Here is an 18339-nt window from a genome sequence, read left to right on the forward strand (position 1 = left end):
AACAGAGGGTCCCAATTAATCCTGAGTCCCAGGAGAAGACTCAGAATACCAGGGGCCAATGTTTAGTTTGAAAAGATCTGATAATGATGAATTATATAGGCAGTAGTGTAATAGGGCAAGATTTTTCAATTTCATCAGGGATTGATTTATGAAAAACAGATGCAATCAAAAAGAAGAGGCAGGATGTAATGACACAGACTCCTGGTAGCTGATGGGGGGCCAATGAAAAGGTTTGCAGTTACAAATGAAATAAAAAATTAAGGTCTCAGAAATTTATAACTGTGGAGGCTAGGAGGTGCAGTGGACATTTGAAATATAATTTTAAGTCAGAAGATACAGGGAACTTCAAATTTCATTTTGTAAAATTTTATATATTGTGTATATACACATTCATCTGTATTAATATGTATACATGTATGTATACTTACATATAAATGTAAAGTAAACATGAATAAATTGATAGAAACCTGGAATTTTTAGAGCAAATGGCAAACAATGCACATGATTCTACAAAGCATTTTTAAAACTGTGTGAAAATAAATCACAAACACGGAGAAAGAATGTTCACAGCTTAATCTTCTGAAAATCCATGCTACTGTGGGTTGTTCCAATGCTTAGTCTGAGTCATATTCTATATTTTTTGAATTTGGGAAATTATTAAGTAAGTTAAGTAAGTAGTAAGCCTTTTAACACTGGTGGCTTAATAAGCTCAAATATATCAAGATAAAGTTCAAGATAATTTATAATAAGATTTTAAAAAAGAAAAAAGTTTCAGGCAACTGCTCTATCAGAAAATACATCTTTAGTAAGTGTAATAAATGAATCTAAATGAGTCATTAAAGTTCAAACTGCAGGCAGATTACATTTTTTATGTTAACCCTTATAAATTAAACATACTTTCGTGAAACATGAAAAACTATTCCACAGAAATAAAATTTTTGCCTAACTGAAATCTGGTGCTTTACAACAAAGCCGATTTCATTCTTGACATCAAACATTGGGTGAATGGGTCCTCTGACTGGGTGTGTATTTGGTATAGTAAAGTATTAGCTTCTTTTTTTCTTTCCCATGAAGTAAACATGGTTTTCTCACAGCTCGTAAGCCATCCACTGAAAACGTACTGAATTTCAGCCATTCTATATTAACATTGGAACTTCTATGGTTAGATTTAAATTTGAATTCAGCAAATGTATAAAGCAAATAGGTATGGAGCATATAAATATGACTGGAAGTTTAATATTTTAGAAATTACATTTTATAGTATAATTTATTACTGCTAATTAGTTCTACAAATACATTTATATCAAGTAGGCATATGTATGCATAGGTAACACCTGATTTTTAAATTATCTCTGCAGGAATCTTTATCAAAAACACTGTATTTCCTTGATAAATTCTTATACTAAATAGAGATGATAAGTAAAACTAAAGCAACCATTTAATAATGTTATGAAAATGACACGGAAAAGTTGCACAACCATGTGAATGTACTTAATGCTGTTGAACTGTACACTTAAAAATAATTAAGATGGTAATTATGTTATATATATATAGCCACAATTTAAAAATTTTTTAAAGTAATATACAATGTTAATAAAATATTTTATTCTGCACAAAACGTAGGTCTTGAGGAATTACTCTTTAAAGGATATTTTTTAAAATTCTCAAAAAAAAAAAAAAATCCTCAACACCTGCTGAAATCCTGAAACACCAAAGGCTGTCTTCAAATGCTAAACACAACCTTCCTCCTGCCTACTTAGTGAAAATATTGAATTACATATTTATGAAATAACTATCAAAATAGGCTACAAAACGGTTATGTTTTAACAGGATAAAATTAAAGGACTTTTGAAGAGAAAAAAAACTAACAATAAGATCAAGTTAATTTTTATGATATTTAATGTTTATCTTTTAAGCAACATAAACATTTTCCTTTACAAAGCAGTTTATTTCCATTTCAACATTGGGTCCTTTGTCTACTTATATTTATAGCTTATATGAGTAAATAAAGTGTAGACTGAAATTATTTTATTAAATTTTAATTCTATGCAACAGAATGACAATTCTAGCTCTTATTTAACAGAATTTTGGAGGTTAAATCATCTGTTTTTGTATTGTATCTCATGAATATATAAAAGAAATTCTACATAGGAAGATTTTTTCCTATTAAAGAGTAGCTGATTTAAAGAAAATTATGTAAATAAATAATTTATAATAATACTTTTGTCACTAACAGATATGGTACAAAGTCTTACTAGAAATAAAAGGAAGTAAAATAATCATCAGTTATCAACTTTGGAAATAAATTCTCATCTAGGACAAGTATTTTGTTACAGTAACCTTATTTGGCCCAAAATGGAGTCATTCATGCTAAGCCTCCCATCAGCAACCCAGAACTTAACTAAGTTTCTGTGTTGGGGTGTTCTCCCAGAAAGAGAGGCCTAGGTCAACCAACCAGCACTTGCCTCTTCAGCACAAATTACTTCAGCTAACTCCAAGTCTTCCTTATGCTCTGTCTAGGGAAAGTGACCTTGCTTTAATCAGTCAGCAAATGCCAGTATAATGTCCTTGCTCCTGCTCACCTGATCTATATGAATCTCATGTCTTGTACAGATCTGTGAAGGTTCTTTCTATTAGACTGGATACTGCTTGATTCATGAATTGCTGAATAAAAGCTTACTAGATCAGTAAAATGTTTCAGGAAAGATTTTCGTTCAACAACTCAAATGGAAATAACCAAAACTGCCTTAGACTCAAATATAGAAGCAAGTTAAATGCAATTAATTTTTAGTAATTGAAGATAATCCTGGCTCTATCTGATTTATGGAATCACTGGTGCCTTATGGAAAGTTTTAAAGCAATTTTCATTATTAAAAATGTTCATCATAACAAACAAGGCAACCTCTTCTCCAACATTTTCCCACAAATTGTCAAATAATGTTGACAAAATGCCATCTTTCTGGAACATTTAAAAAACAACTATCTTCAGATGTAATATGTCATATTCCACATTTCTGACCTCTCTTTTGATTATAGAGCCATTTGCAATGCAATGACTGTCTCAACTAAACAACGTGACAGATAGCATGAATTCGAATGTCATCATATCTTCACCAAGAAAATAAAGCATGGTGACTAGCCCTTTTAGCTTTTAGAATCAACTTTTGCAAAAGCATCATGTTTCCCCTCCATTAAAAAGTAATTTTCTATCCCTGCATAAGAATGAAGTTTAGTCCTTCTTTCAGTCAGATGATAAATGCCCTTAATTAGAAATGCTAATAACTGAACTTTTCCCCTCAGACCTATTAGTTATGCTGACACGTAGACACTTCATAACTAAGCTTTTTGGCCAAATCTACATCCAGAATATCTCTATATCCCTTTTATATATTAGACTAAGAACAGATAAAGAATAATGTATTTAATCTGTGCACTGATTAATTTCCCACCCCCAAATTAAATGCAAACATGGCGCACACAGCCCAACTGACTCATTGTATGTATATGTCCGTGTATATCATACATATTGTATATTCTTAGTAAAATATATTACACTTGTTTTGCACTTTATAAAATCTATAGATACACATTTCTTGATATGATGAGAATATCAATCCTTTGATTTCAAATTTATGAATATTCTTATTTTGCAAGCTGTTTTAATGGCTGAAAACCACAAGTTGTTTTTTTATAAACCAATTTTTTTAAATGTAAAAATAACATTTAATCCAAAGAGAAGAAATTTTTATGAACATGGTCTATACAAAACATATCACAAGTAGACAAGCTAATATGTGGCAAGCAGTGAGTAATGGTCAAGAAATGTTCTCCCTGCCCAGGTTTACCAGTTTTGAATCCTGTTTTCACTGAAAAACAGCTGCATGCTTAAGCCAAGTTGCTTACCTTCTCTGATACTCAGGGTTTTTGTTTTTCTATTAATTCATAAAACTGGAATAAAAGTATCTATTTTACAGGGTTGTAATGAGATTAAATGAGACAATATAGTACAAATTCTGGCCCATACAAGCACTCAGAATGCACAGAATGGACAGCAACTAAAGCTTGTGACTTTCCAAGTTGTCTCTACACCAGTGTCTTCCCTGAGAACTAAACTTCTAAATCTATCTACCTGACATCTCCACTGTTTATCTCATATTGAAAATATAACATATCCAAAAAATAATTCTTGATAATTTATCCTAAAATTTTTCTCTCTCCCCATCTCCAAATTTCCAAGGCAAATATTCTAGGACTCCTGTTTGACTCATCTCTTTTCCTAACTTCCTGCACCTCCAATCTCATTATCAAGTCCCACTGGCTCGATCTTTAAAATGGATAAGATAGTTCATTCCTTCACCCCACCTCCACACTGTCACCTAATTTCAAACACTGTTATCTCTTTCAGGGATTGCTGTCATGGTCTTTTAAACACCATCCCTACTTCTGCCCTTGTTCTTCACCACTATCACAAAGCCAGATCTCTTCTCCACAGCACCAGATCTTTCCAAAGCCCCCAGTCACTCCCTATCCAAAATCCTAACAAGGCTTCACTTCTCTCTTTGAACAAAATTAAAGTTCTTTACCCCGCCCTAAAACGTTTATGTGATCTAGCTTCTACCTTCCTCATCCTCCAAGACTTTCTCTTTCTCACTCTAGTCCAGCCATCCAGGACCCTCTGCTGTTCTTTGGGTATGGTCAACTCGATCTCTGCCTCAAGGCTGTTTCATCTGCAAGCAACTGCAAGCAACCTAGATCTTCCATTTCACTTTCCTGACTATACGATCAAAAATAGTACCTCCAGTTCCTCCCTCTCTTACCACTTAAGCTGCTCTATTTAACTTCATAACATCTCATATCACTCCTGGTCTGTGTATTATATTTTGTTTTTTGTTTATCTTTGAGAACAGAAATTTTCACTTTTCACCATTGTATCTCCAGTACCTAGAAGAGCTGGAAGAGACTGCTGCACAAATACTTTCTGACAAAACAACACTGAGGTATTTGTTACACATTAATGTAGTCCATAAAAGCAGAAGTGTCTCATTGACTATACTCAGAATTCACTTATAAGGTCTATTAAATCAACCTCATGGTTTGATTTTAATAAATGCAAAATGACAACTGGCAGGGATAATTGGTAATATTACCATTTTCTACCTGGAAAGCCTAATGAATTTTTTTATATCTTCTCCCACTTAGCAATTTAACTTGAACAATGGCTAAAGTTAAGCCTATTTTGAAAAGATCAATATTGAAATTACTGATTCTAATTAATTTGACTTCACTTTAACATATTTTGAAACATTAATTTATTCGGAAAAAATAACAGTTAAACGTTTTATTCATTAGAAGGGTACAATGAACAGCATATAAGAAGAGAAGCTTTCTTAAAATAGCATTTTTGGAAATTTATGTTATTCAGAGAGTCAGCAGATCATGCTTCAAAAATACAGTATATGTGAGCAAGAACTCAGTTGAAAGGCAGAAATCCTAGATATTTTTCTTGACTCTGTCACTCTTGGTCTTCAAGCTTTGGCAAACTGCCTATTTTTCCAGGCCTGAATTTTCTTATCTCAAATATAAAGAAAATGGACTGGCTCATTTCCAAGAAGTCTTCTGGCTATAAAATTATCAGTTTAAGTCAGGTTTCTCTAATTTGGAAGTTTTTCATATATAGTTCTTTTTCAAAATCCTTCCATATTACACACTGAATTATAACTAACATCCCCCTATTGTCATATCACCTTGTTTTGCTGCTTTCTCACATACTAATGCAGTTCCCTGAAAAAGCAGATATTAATGATTCACAGATTCTAAATATACTGGTGAGGGCAGAAGATCATCTTGAATTAAAAATATATATATATCAAAGAGACCTGGAAAAATTACTTGTATAAATGTATATCTATTGGGATGGTTTATCTAAACACCAAAATTTCCATAACAAAACTCAAAACAAGTGAATCTTTTCATATTACATTTATGTGAAGAGTCATAGGCTGTTATTATCAAGCCATGTGAAGCTAAATACCATACATATGATATAGTTTTTGTAGCTAAAAAGGTGCTTTGGGTATTTGAGAGATAAGGAAGGCTCACCCTTTTTTGTTTTGGGAAGGCCACATACAGAAAAATTGCCAAATGGTAACACTTCAAAGGTACATGGTTCCATCTTACGCAGATTTTTAAGTAGTGAATCAAATTAAGAAAAGGTAGGTGGCACAGGACAGAGTAGGACAAGTCCTACCTAGAAACATCTAACAGATAACAGAATTGAATAAGATCCAGAAGGTTCAGGGGAAAGTCATGAGAACATAGCTCAAACAGTATTTTAAGTATTTGAAACTGAATTAAAGCCATAAAATGCTTCAGTGGGTCCTTACATATGACCGCAATTCATCACAGCACACTAAACACTCCAGAGCCTTAAACACTTGTGCTGTTTTTCAAAGAAGAGGTCAATTTGAATGACCACAACCAATGTAGCAAAAACTTCTGGAATTTCAGCCATGAATTTAAAAAGATTGGCACTTTTCCTTATGATAGGTCCTTTGAAAAATCTGCAAGTGATAAATATACAACAATAAACTAAAAGTATGGTAAATAAATGTGAAATAACAGTTTCATATTAAAATAACAGAATGGTGATTAATTGGTTACTAATTATCATCTTTCACTCATTAAATCAGTTTTTCATTCAACAAATTTTATTAAGCACCTGTTATACCACAGGTTCTGTTCTGGGTGGTTCTGGTAATTCATTTCTTTTTTTTTTTTTAAGATTTTATTTATTTATTCTACAGAGATAGAGACAGCCAGCGAGAGAGGGAACACAAGCAGGGGGAGTGGGAGAGGAAGAAGCAGGCTCATAGCGGAGGAGCCTGATGTGGGGCTCATCCCATAACGCAGGGATCACGCCCTGAGCCGAAGGCAGACGCTTAACCGCTGTGCCACCCAGGCGCCCCTGGTAATTCATTTCTTAACAAGACTTAGGAAATTTCTGTTCTACTGGAAAAATGATAGCTATTGATGGGGTAAACAAAATACACACACTCATGTATTATTTATAAGTATATAATATAGTTCCAGACAATAATTAGTGCTAAGACAAAATCACAAGGTAAAGTGATAGAGAGTGACACTGTAGAGGGGATTACATTAGATTGGTGGTCAGATAAATCGTTTCCGAGAAGTTGACAACTCACCTAGATATAACAACAAAATGACCAAGACATGAATGCGTCTGTCCTTAAAAAAAAAAGTCAGCTCTACAGTAAAACACTCCAGATAAAGAGAAGTACATGTGCACAGGGGAAAAGGCAGTACAAGGTTGGCGTTTTTAAATTAAAAGAGGCCAGATTAACCGGCATTAGCAATTTGCAATAAAAGTTTGACAACTACTTTCCAGAAGCAAGTCACTGGCTTGGTGGCATTTGCTGATTTCTGTGTGGCAAATACTTCCACACTGGCTGATTTCAACCCATCAACACGATGACACTGAATGCAGAGCTGGGAGGTGACCACGGCTGAGGCTGCCCACTGCACGAGGGCAGGCGCCTGATGAAGGAGGCAGTGGGTGGGAAGGAATGAGGTCAGATAGGTGGACAGAGGCCGGGTCATTTAATGCCATGTGTCAATGGTGAGAAATTCAGGCTTCATTCTTAGAAACCACTGAAGGGTTTTTAAGCAAGCGATGGGGCATGATGATTTAATTTATAGTTCCAAAGTTCATGAGCTGCTTGCTGAAGAATGTACTTTGGGGAGGAAAATTAGGCAGTTAGGGAGTTACTCTCTCCCTGGTTTAGACCAAAGTGGTGGTAGTAGAAATGAAGAAAGTGGATAAATTTAGGACATTTTTTTAAGGCAGAGTCTGCTTGTGAATGGACTTGTTCAATGTGGGGTACAGAGAAAGAGGAACAAAGAATGATAACAACAATTGGGAAATTGTGGACATAGAGCAATTTATGGAGGGAAGCGAGGTGGTTAGAGTCAAAAAGCTTTATTTGGCCTTACTGCTTGAGCTGTCCTGCAAACATGCTGACTAATATTAACAGCTAAAGTAAGTCGATCTCTTATTTATTTCTGCCAGTAAGCTTTTCGTGTAGAAATCAGTATACTCATTTTATCAATATGAACATGAGGGTAACTTACGCAAGTTTATGTAGCTAGGAAATGGCAGAGGTGAGATTTGAACCTCAGTTTAACTACACAGCTAGGTGTTTGGGGATATACTTCCATTTTGCAAATTAATTCTCTGAATTAATGTTTTAAAGTGTATTGTTCTGGGTTCCCTGATAATTCTGTGCAACTTGCTATATTAAAACCATTTTATTTATTGCATATATGAGACAATGATAAGGAAAACACTTGTAAGGAAGCCTACTTGGGAATAGAATGCCAAACTATGCGAAGGACACTAACTGCTCTATAGTCAGTTGCCCTCTTAGAAGGAACCACATAGTGATGGGTTCTGTGCAGGACTTCCATTACTGTGCCAAGCTGACACTTTAGCGTCAAAAAGTTTGTACTTGCGGGGCATCTGGGTGGCTCAGTCGGTTAAACGTCTGCCTTCAGTTCAGGTCATGAATTTGGGGTCCCGGGATTGAGCCCCACAAACCAGGCTCCCTGCTCAGCGGGGAGTCTGCGTCTCTCTCTGCCTCAGCCTCTCCCCTCTACTCATACTCTGTCTCTCTCAAGCAAATAAATAAAATCTTTAAAAAAAAAAAAGTTTGCACTTGGTACAGTACATATTTCTGGAAAAAAATAACAGTAAGGAATACAGAATGAAGGGGTATGTTTGCATTTTTAATTATAGTTAAATAAGGTATTATTTTTAACTGAGTTATAGTCTCTACTCAATAAACTACCATTTAATAATTTAATCCTATAGGGAAAAAATGAGGTAGAATTTTTATACTCTGTTCTGGTTTTGTTATTCAACAATGTAACCTTCAGCCCCACATACATGTGATAGTGTGGTTGTAGCTCATTTTAAGTAGTAGACAGGACCAGTTAGACAATTTCCAGATGTGCTACTTGATAGCTGTGCTGTCAGTAAGTAAAAATATAATAAGAGTGGCTAATATTTTCTCCAAAAAAATATTCAAAGACTTAAAGGTTTGCTGATAAAAAGTAAAATAAAATAAAAATGAATAAATAAACACTGCTTATTCAATTATTGCCATATTGCCGGAGTTGACCCATCTTTGGTTTGCCATCAGGTAAGAATTTTTAAAAAGCAAAGGAAAAGTGATTTGTGACCTAGAATAAAACCGTCAAACTTTTTTTTCTTATTTAGAATGCTTTGATATTTTCCTGGTCTTTAGAAAGCTGCAAATTTGAGAATACCATGGCATCTGGGATCTAAAAGCTGCCATATTTTTCCAAATTTTCTCACGTCACCTACCAATCTCAGTTTTAAATCAAAGCAGTGAATCTGTATTTTAAATCCTATGTCAGATATTTCATCATTGGAATGCTGGATTAAATGGCAGATACTGCAGCCTGGTATCTCAAACTTACATTCTCCCATAAAAGTGGTTTATTTGTGATACCCAAAGTAGGCAACTGAATTGAACATAAAATCTAGTGATATATGAGTTTCAATGACTTTAAAATAATTAAGCCCCTTCTACATGATCTATATTGATCTTCAGACACCTAACTGAATACTTCTCCATTAGCCTCAGAGACGTCAGTCCACTTCAGGGCAACTCAAAAAATAAAAGTAAAAAAACACTCCCATAAAAAGCTGTGTTTTGGGACAAAGTTCAATCCATTCTCTAATTTCCAAGGCTGCCAAATGCTGAATCTCATTTGTGCCTCCCACCAAGCTCCCTAACACCATATTTAAGGGTCTGAATGACAAGCTCCCAAATGCCTTAATTTTACTGATAATCTGAATTTCCATAACTCATAACTCTCTTATCTCAATATTGGGCAGAATCAACACACACCTGGTCTTCACATTTCTCATTTAATGGCAATAATCATTCATAGAAATTAGAGTTATACTTCTATTATTTGTCCTTGCATTAAGAATCCTAGGTCCCTAATTTTCCTCAGGCTCAAGGCTCGTGGCACCAGAAACTCACACGGTCTGGTTCCCTGGAGCCAGGACTTGGTTCCTGCACAGTCTGCAACCTTTAAAACAATGTTCTATTTTATCTCCTCCTCATGAAATTTCCTCCTAACAGGCTCATTTGCTCATGTCTATTAGAAGAAAACACTTTTCACTTTATCATTTCAAGTTTTCTTTCTCTTTTTCTTTTCCTAATGGAATGTCTCCTCCATATTGTCATTTTAGTGGAGAGTGAGCACAAGCTAGGGAAATGGCAGGCCGAGGGAGAGGCAGGCTCCCCGCTGAGCAAGGAGCCCGATGCGGGGCTCCATCCCAGGACCCTGGGATCATGACCTGAGCCGAAGGCAGACGCTTAACTGACTGAGCCACCCAGGCATCACTTGAACAAGTTATTTAACCCCTCTGAGTTTGGATTTACTCTAAGTAAAGTAAAAGTAACATTAAGTCTCTGAGATGATAAAGAAAAGTGATGTGTAGAAATGGGTTAATGTCTGTAAAACCTGGTATACTGCACAACACAAATGGCCAAATATCAAAAACAAACAAAAAACACAACATTCCCTTTCTCTTCACAATATCTTCCATCCCTTGACCACATAGACACGCAAAAATAATTTAAATTCTCAGAATTATGTGGTTGAAAACAGGCATTCTTGTCTACATGGTCACATTCCTTCTCTGCCATGCCTTTTGACTTAGAATGTTCCAAAGTACAAATCCTCTGTTGGAGAACTTGTAGGCTGTGCCTGCCCATCCCAAGTCACCCTGCACTGCACCCGTAACTCTTACAATCACATTCTGCTTCCCACCCCGGGATGACCTCCATGTGACTCCTTCTGAGCAGCAAGTTTTATAGTGACTGATGCCTTAGCCAACTAGATTTCCTGTCCTGGTTTCTCCTCCCCCACTTCACCTCCACAAAAGATAGGTTTTCATGCATGCCTAGAACTGACCACACGTTTTCAGTACTAACTGGAGAGGGAAGCTAAGACTGGGATGTTTTAGTAATAAAACCTTGGTTCTAAATATCTGACTACCAGCTTCTACTCAGTTTTATCCTCTCTTCTTTCCAGGCAGCTCTTGAAATACTGGATTGATGTGAGCAATGTGGTGGTGGTTGCATTTTTTTACATGGGGATGCTTACATTTTGTGCCTACTAACCATGAGCACAATACTGACTACACACATAAGAAAACATGTTTCCGATCAACTTGGCTTAAGCTTTATGTGGTTACCACACCACAGTCTGTTTATCATTCCTCGGAATTTTATAGTTTGCATAAAACGTAACATGGTCATTCACACATATTAAAAAAAAGTACAGAGAATATTGTTTTCTCTGTAGGTCTCAGATAATTATACTCCAAAAAGTAAATAGCAAATAATATACAAGAGACTCCTCAATTAATAATCAGCAGCACTATCATTTGAATACTGAACATAAATTGATCATTACATCAAAATGTCCTGCTCTTTCATAAGTGGTGACATGAAACAATATATTGTATACTCCAGAACTGGTCATATATAACAAAAATATTAATAAATTATATTCATCAAAAACATTTCAACAACAGTAAAAACGGCTCATTTGTAAACTCGCAATTGTTCTTTTGTATCAGTATCCACACATCTACATATCGATATAAATATATATCATATTCATGAATATATATGTATATAAACACACACACACACACACAACTTTAAGCATTTAAGGTTCCAACAAATGTGCCTTGGCTTAAAACAATTTCAACAAATTTTTAAAAACTATGTCAACATTATCAAATTCTTTAATACTTAAATAGTAAGTTGTGACTATGTGACTATGTTTTTTAAAGATTTATGTATTTATTTGAGGGGGAGGGCAAAGAGAGAGGGAGAGAGAAACCCAAACAGACTCCACACTGAGCGTGGAGCCTGACATCAGGCTTGATCTCATGGAAACCAAGAATCGGACGTTTAACCGATTATACCACTCAAGTGCCCCAAGTTGTGACTATTATTATAAATGAATATAGGATGATGTTTCATAATTCATTAATACTCCTAGAAATCAATTAATGAATAAATTAATTTATTCAATCATTTATTCAACAAATAATTAAGCAATCCACACTTTCTTCATGGCCTAAAGTTTCTTTGAGAAACTTTTAATTATTTCAATTTTGAATTAGAAGTTTCAGTATTTATAGAGTCAATATATGCAAAACAAAATAATGGTAAATCTTTTTTTAATAGATTATATTTTATACTACCTGCTATACAATTTTACATAATTACTACTTTCAGACACAAAAAGCTAACTAATGTATATTGTTTTACATTATTTCTATCGTAGTCCATTACACTGCTAACTCAATGAAAATGCTGGGTTCTCATTGTTACTCTTTTTTGGAGCTCTGTGGGGCTTCAGCAAATGCCTATTACAGCTGTTTATAAAACCTAGAGTACTAATGAAGTAAAACTCTGGACCCACTCTATTATCTCCATGACCATTAGAACTTCTCATCTGGACGTTTTCAAAGCCTAAAATACTCGAAACACCTGGTAGTTCAAGTGGCAGAGTTATCAGGTCTTCCTCAAAGGTACTCAGATGGCTTGCTCGGCAAGGACGCATTTTGTCTCATAGGAATAGAGCTCTGTACTCAAGCCCTTACCACTTACATATTTATACACAAATTTCGCAAAGTGATATATGCGCTATAAATCACGTAGATACAATCAGAGTTCTCAGGATTAGCACATTTCAACAAATATTTAATTTCATGGTAGACAAATATACTTTCATTTATTTATATTGTGAAGAGATTCTTCACAACCAGACAAGATTTACCTGAATCCGTAGCTGTGATCATCAAGACAAAATGCTCCTTGGTCTCGCGGTCCAAACTCTGTATTACTCGAAGTTCTCCACTAGCTGAGAGAGTAAAAGCATTGTCTTCATTACCACCAAAGAGAACGTATGAGAGTTTGCTGTTAGAACCTTGATCGTCATCTCTTGCCACCACCTATAGGAGAGAACAAGACATGCCAGGAATGTGAGTAGAACTAATACAATGTCTACCGCAAAGTAAAATGTACCATTAAAAATAATGAGGTAGACTCTTATGTACCAATATTAAAAGGTTCCAGAGACATATTTCTAGGTTTCAAGTAAAAAATAAAAAAGGTACAGGGTAAGCATGTATTATTTGTGTAAAAATATGTATAACTTTTATATCATTTTATTTTCTCACTATGTTTAAATATTACTGTTTTAATGAAACAAAATTCAAAATACACAAATATGTAAATGTGTGCAACATGAGTAAACACAGAAGAACATAACTGAAATACAATATTTCAATCTATGAAGGGATCAATAGGTTCTTAGGTATAATTTCCATAAACCTTTCTTTTTCAAGATTTGCTCTATCTGCAGTTAAGCATTTATGTAGAGAATGATGAAGAGGTGGGGTAGAAGAGGGTGGACTTTTAAATTAGATGTCTTACAGTGAACACAATATCTGTTTAATTTAAATATACTGACCTGAAGAATTGTTCTGGGCAGTGTCCCTAAATTCTCAGGGACATTTACAGAATATGGAGACAGCTCAAACGTGGGAACAAAATCATTAATATCCAGTAGAACAATGCTGACAGTGGAGGTGTCAGTTCTTGGGGTACTGCCCCGATCTGCGGCCTGAACAGTTAAAGAATAAGTAGGAGTTTTTTCTCTATCCAAAGGCTTAGCCACAGTGATGGCACCTGTGACAGAGTCGATCCGAAATTCCTGATTGGCATTACCATCAACAATGCCATAGCGAACCTGTCCATTTGTACCTTCGTCTCCATCTGCTGCATATACTTGTATTATATCTGTTCCAGTAAGTGTGTTCTCGTTAATCTCCACTTTATACAAGGGCTGCACAAAAACAGGGTTGTTGTCATTGATGTCAAGTACCATAACTACGACCTCTGTAGACGAAGAGAGAGCTGGTTGACCTTTGTCTGTAGCCACCACTGTCAGAGTGTAATTAGAAACCTCTTCTCTATCCAGTTCTCCGGTGAGCCTCACTTCACCATCAATGGTCCCAATACTGAACTTGTTTCCCAAAGGGTTCAGCAAGGTGTACTCAATATAGCTGTTTGGGCCACTGTCTGGGTCCGTTGCTTGAGCTTTGAAAACAATAGTATCAATAGGTGTGTTTTCTGGAATGTATGTCAACTTAGGGGAAAGAAATGTTGGTGGGTTATCATTTACATCCAACAAAATAATGGAGACGTGGGCAGTGCTTGTGAACCTGGAGGCCGGAAGCATTGGCAGGTCATGCACCTGAACAACCAGGTTGTAGAAGGACTGACTTTCCCGATCCAAACTTTTAAGGACTTTCAGTACACCATTCTTGTCCACTGTAAACTGACCGAGGCCATCACCTGAAGCAATGCTATAAGCCAACTGGGAGTTGATGCCTGAAATGGAAGGGAAAAAAGTTATATTTTCTTGAATGTATGCTGACTACAGACTACGTTGCACCAAAATATCTGACATAAAACTTTGCATATTTGATATATGATGCCCCAAACATGCCTTACGGATGATTTAGCTGCAGTTAATTTTTTTGTAAGTAATATATACACATAATTCCTTGCCTGTTAACTTTTGATGTGAAAAGATGTTTACAATTGGCGAACAAATGATCTATATACTGCTTGCTATTTACTACGATGTTGAAATGTTAAATTACAAAAATAAAGAGAAGAAAAATATTCCAGGGAGCGGATGTTTTTCTGTACATTTCCTTATTTCTGTCACATAGCTCCTGAGAGTTCAACATTAACAGTGCCACACTCTATACTGTTAGCCAAACATTTAGAACTTCAGTAATTTATTGAGGCTGACACCAATTTTCAGAGAAGGGTAATAAAATTTTCTGATGTATGGCATTAGTCATGGATGTTTTAAGTCTACTTTTACATTCCTTGTCAGAACCAATAAATACTTTTTAATTCTTATTAAGCATCTGGCTAATGGCCTTTGTGAAAATAATTCTCTCTCAAATTTTATTATGTACATTTAATGTGTTTTAAAAGTATTCTTTGAAGAAAATGTTAGCAGTAAAATTATACATAAAAGGTTGCAAATATAAATACACTTTTATTTGTCTATATTTAGGTACTATTTTATCTATTTTTCTTAGGAACATGTGTCACTTTTTAATTGTAAAAAAATCATACATAATCTCTCATTTCAAAAAATTATTGCAGAGAATATTCTTAAAAAAATGAGTGGAGAGTAGATTGGCCAATCGATTTTAGTAAATAAAAGTCAATACCACATAATTGGTGAAAACAGAAAGAAAAGTGATTTCTTGCCCCAAAATGGTGTTTTCTTCACTTGTGCAAAATGCCATGTACATTTTTATATCTTACAATAAAGATGTTGGGACACTGTAGGATATTATAAGTGTTGCTAAGAAATATATTGTGCCTCTAGATAATTCATTCTTAATAAAGATTTTATACTCAGAGTTTATGCTAGGGAAAATCTGTTGAGTTACATTGATTGCTTACAAATAGCTCCTGTATTTCTGAAGTTAATTTAAACTACTCAGGGATCAGGGACGTCTGGCTGACTCAGTAGAGCATGTGACTCTTGATCTCGAGGTTGTGAGTTTGAGCCCACACTGGGTATAAAGAGTACTTGGAAATAAAATCTTTAAAAAAAATCTTTTTAAGTAAACTACTTAGGTTTACGAAATCAGAAATGATGTCCACTCTGTGCCAGGAGTCTTCTACAACAATTTAATCACTCTTTTTCTCTTTTTTCCTTGCAAAATACTCTTTCTCAGGATTATGTAACTACTTGAGTTAGCTTTTACCTTTTCTTGAAACTTGTCAGGTTCCTTACAAAGGCAAGTTTGAGTAGAGTAATGGGATTTTCTTTTCTACTAGGTAAGGCTTGCCTGCTCTTTTTAAAAAAAAAAAAAGCTAAAATTACTATTTTCCTGTGATTTTATGGTCCCTATATGATATCTTTTGTCTGTATGTTGATACAGAGAAGAGATATTCATGAAAATAAGTTTCAGACACTGGTTTATTCACAAAAATTTCTAAGATAAATGAGGATTGAGTAGAACTTTGAAAAGGTTGGATTTTCCCCCGCATGATGAGTTGTGGCTTTTCATTTTTATAGTTTATTTAAAACTATTCACAAGTGAACAAAGCAGTGTAAAGTTCAGAATAATTACACTCTGAAGATCAGGAAAAATATGAATACATAAAGCTAATGGAGGCCACGGGCCAATTTACCAGCAGGAGATAAAGAGGATTTTAAGATCTGGATTGAACAAGGTCAACAGCCTACTTCAACCCTTGACTTAAAATTCCACAGGAATGAGGGAAGAAAAAGTTCCATCAACTGATGAAAGGAAAAGTTCCATCAACTGGTGCAACTAATGGAAATTTTACATAGATGACATATATGGATATATATATATATATTTATTCTTAGAAAGAAACTTAATTTAAATCTATATTTTTATATGTTTTTAAGTCACATTACTAATGAAATTTTCTGCGTTTTTTATGGCTAAATCCATCAGTAAATATTAGATTCCTATTCTTTGAGGCATAAACTCAGATCCAATTATTACTGAGAAAAAGTTATGAAAACATCTGGATAAAATAATACCAGCAAGCAGAGATACAAAATTTAGTTCTGTGAAAGCATATAAAATCTTTCATGCCCAAGATCAAAAGAAATTAGAAAAACTGACAAAATTACACATGCTTGCAAAGTGGTAACCTAGCATTTCTACATAAATCAATTGAAATGCAAGCAATTAAAGCAAGGATCTGAACACCCTCTGTCCACAGTGTTTGCTACTTCCTGAGTAAATAACTAAATTTCAGAGGCAAAAAGAGAACATGATACCAAGACTTTATAGCCTCCTTGTAAACAGCAGGGCAGCCTCTTTTTTAAGGGAAAAGTTTGGTGGGGTAGGTGGGTGGGATAAGTAAGTAATAAGTATTAAACCTTAACAAGAATTATGAAAAAAGGAAAATTTGATTTTCTATGGAAATTCAAAATGACAGATATAGATATTAGATACCATTACAATGAACTCATGATAACAATCATCTTCGAGAAAATAAACATATGAATATAACAACTCTTACACAAAATACTGCCACACCATCGAAGAAACAACTCTCATCTCAGGAACTTCGTGAATCCTTACTGCTACAATTACCCACCACAAAAGCTGCCTGTATTTACTTTATCGTAAAGAAAAGGACTTCTCATTTCTGACAAATCTAAGTAACTTTGGGCATGTCCTCTACACTTGGGAAAGAGATGTGGATAGATAGAAACTCAAAATTCTCCCTAAATGTTTGTAGTATCCAAAAAAAAAAAAAAATAGAGAGGTCAGACCATTTGTCTTTCTCTGCTCTTTGCATCAAACATTCCAATCAAGAGACAGTACATACATCATTTTAAAATTCTGTAATCTACCCATAAGCATTGGGATTTCAGTTGAGTGGTGTTTTATAGCCCACCAGGTCTTTAAACTTAAAACTGTTCATACTTCTAACCATTGTGTTCAATGTCCTGAAAGTGGTTTAGTCACATGATTCCTTCTGGCAGTTTTATTGTGAGTGTGTGGTTGTGTTGGGTTTTTTGTTTTTTTTTTTAAAATTTCAGTCTCAGGAATAATTTAGTTCCAGGAAATATAGCACATAACTGTAGGTATACAGTTCTGTTATGAAATGTGTGTATTTATTCCTAGTCTGTAAAGGTCGTCAAATTATACTACGATGAGCTAGCATTTGTCAACTTATCACACAGCTGTAACACAAAGAACTGCTTCAGACAGCATTCATCTTTATGAAGCAGTTCCAACAAGGTCATCAAGTCATTGGAATATGAAACTCCTTTCATTTGAATGACCTGCAATTGTACTAAGCATGGACAGGTGAACTTATTCAGCATCATTACCATTGCATTATTCTCAGAACACTCTATGACTCCCAATATTTTGAAAAGCATACGAATTTATTTCTAGAATAATAACATAATAATTATCAAAGCCAGTATATTTCCATGAAGTTCAGTTTATAATAGTCTGCCTCAGTATAATACTTTTTACACTGTATACAGGGAAGCCTTGAGATTAATACATACACTATTTGTCTTGTGAAAATAGTTAAGTTATTTGACCTATTCTTACTAAAAGATTCTGAACCTCAAATTTTATGTTGAACTCTGAAA

At 34.7% G+C, this 18339-nt stretch overlaps 1 protein-coding gene across 2 annotated transcripts in view; it reads right to left on the reverse strand.

Moving 5' to 3' along the window:
- The window catches only part of FAT4 (FAT atypical cadherin 4), a 166375-nt gene that overhangs the window by 57624 nt on the left and 90412 nt on the right, over positions 1 to 18339 (reverse strand). For both annotated transcript variants that reach the window (XM_034661646.1, XM_011226348.3), the window contains 2 exons: positions 13615 to 14537; positions 12919 to 13093 (listed from right to left, as the gene is read on the reverse strand). In XM_034661646.1, the coding sequence (XP_034517537.1) occupies positions 12919 to 13093; positions 13615 to 14537 (1098 nt within the window). The remainder of the gene's footprint in view (positions 1 to 12918; positions 13094 to 13614; positions 14538 to 18339) is intronic.

Source organism: Ailuropoda melanoleuca, chromosome 5, assembly GCF_002007445.2.
Source record: "Ailuropoda melanoleuca isolate Jingjing chromosome 5, ASM200744v2, whole genome shotgun sequence".
Classification (NCBI taxonomy): domain Eukaryota; kingdom Metazoa; phylum Chordata; class Mammalia; order Carnivora; family Ursidae; genus Ailuropoda; species Ailuropoda melanoleuca.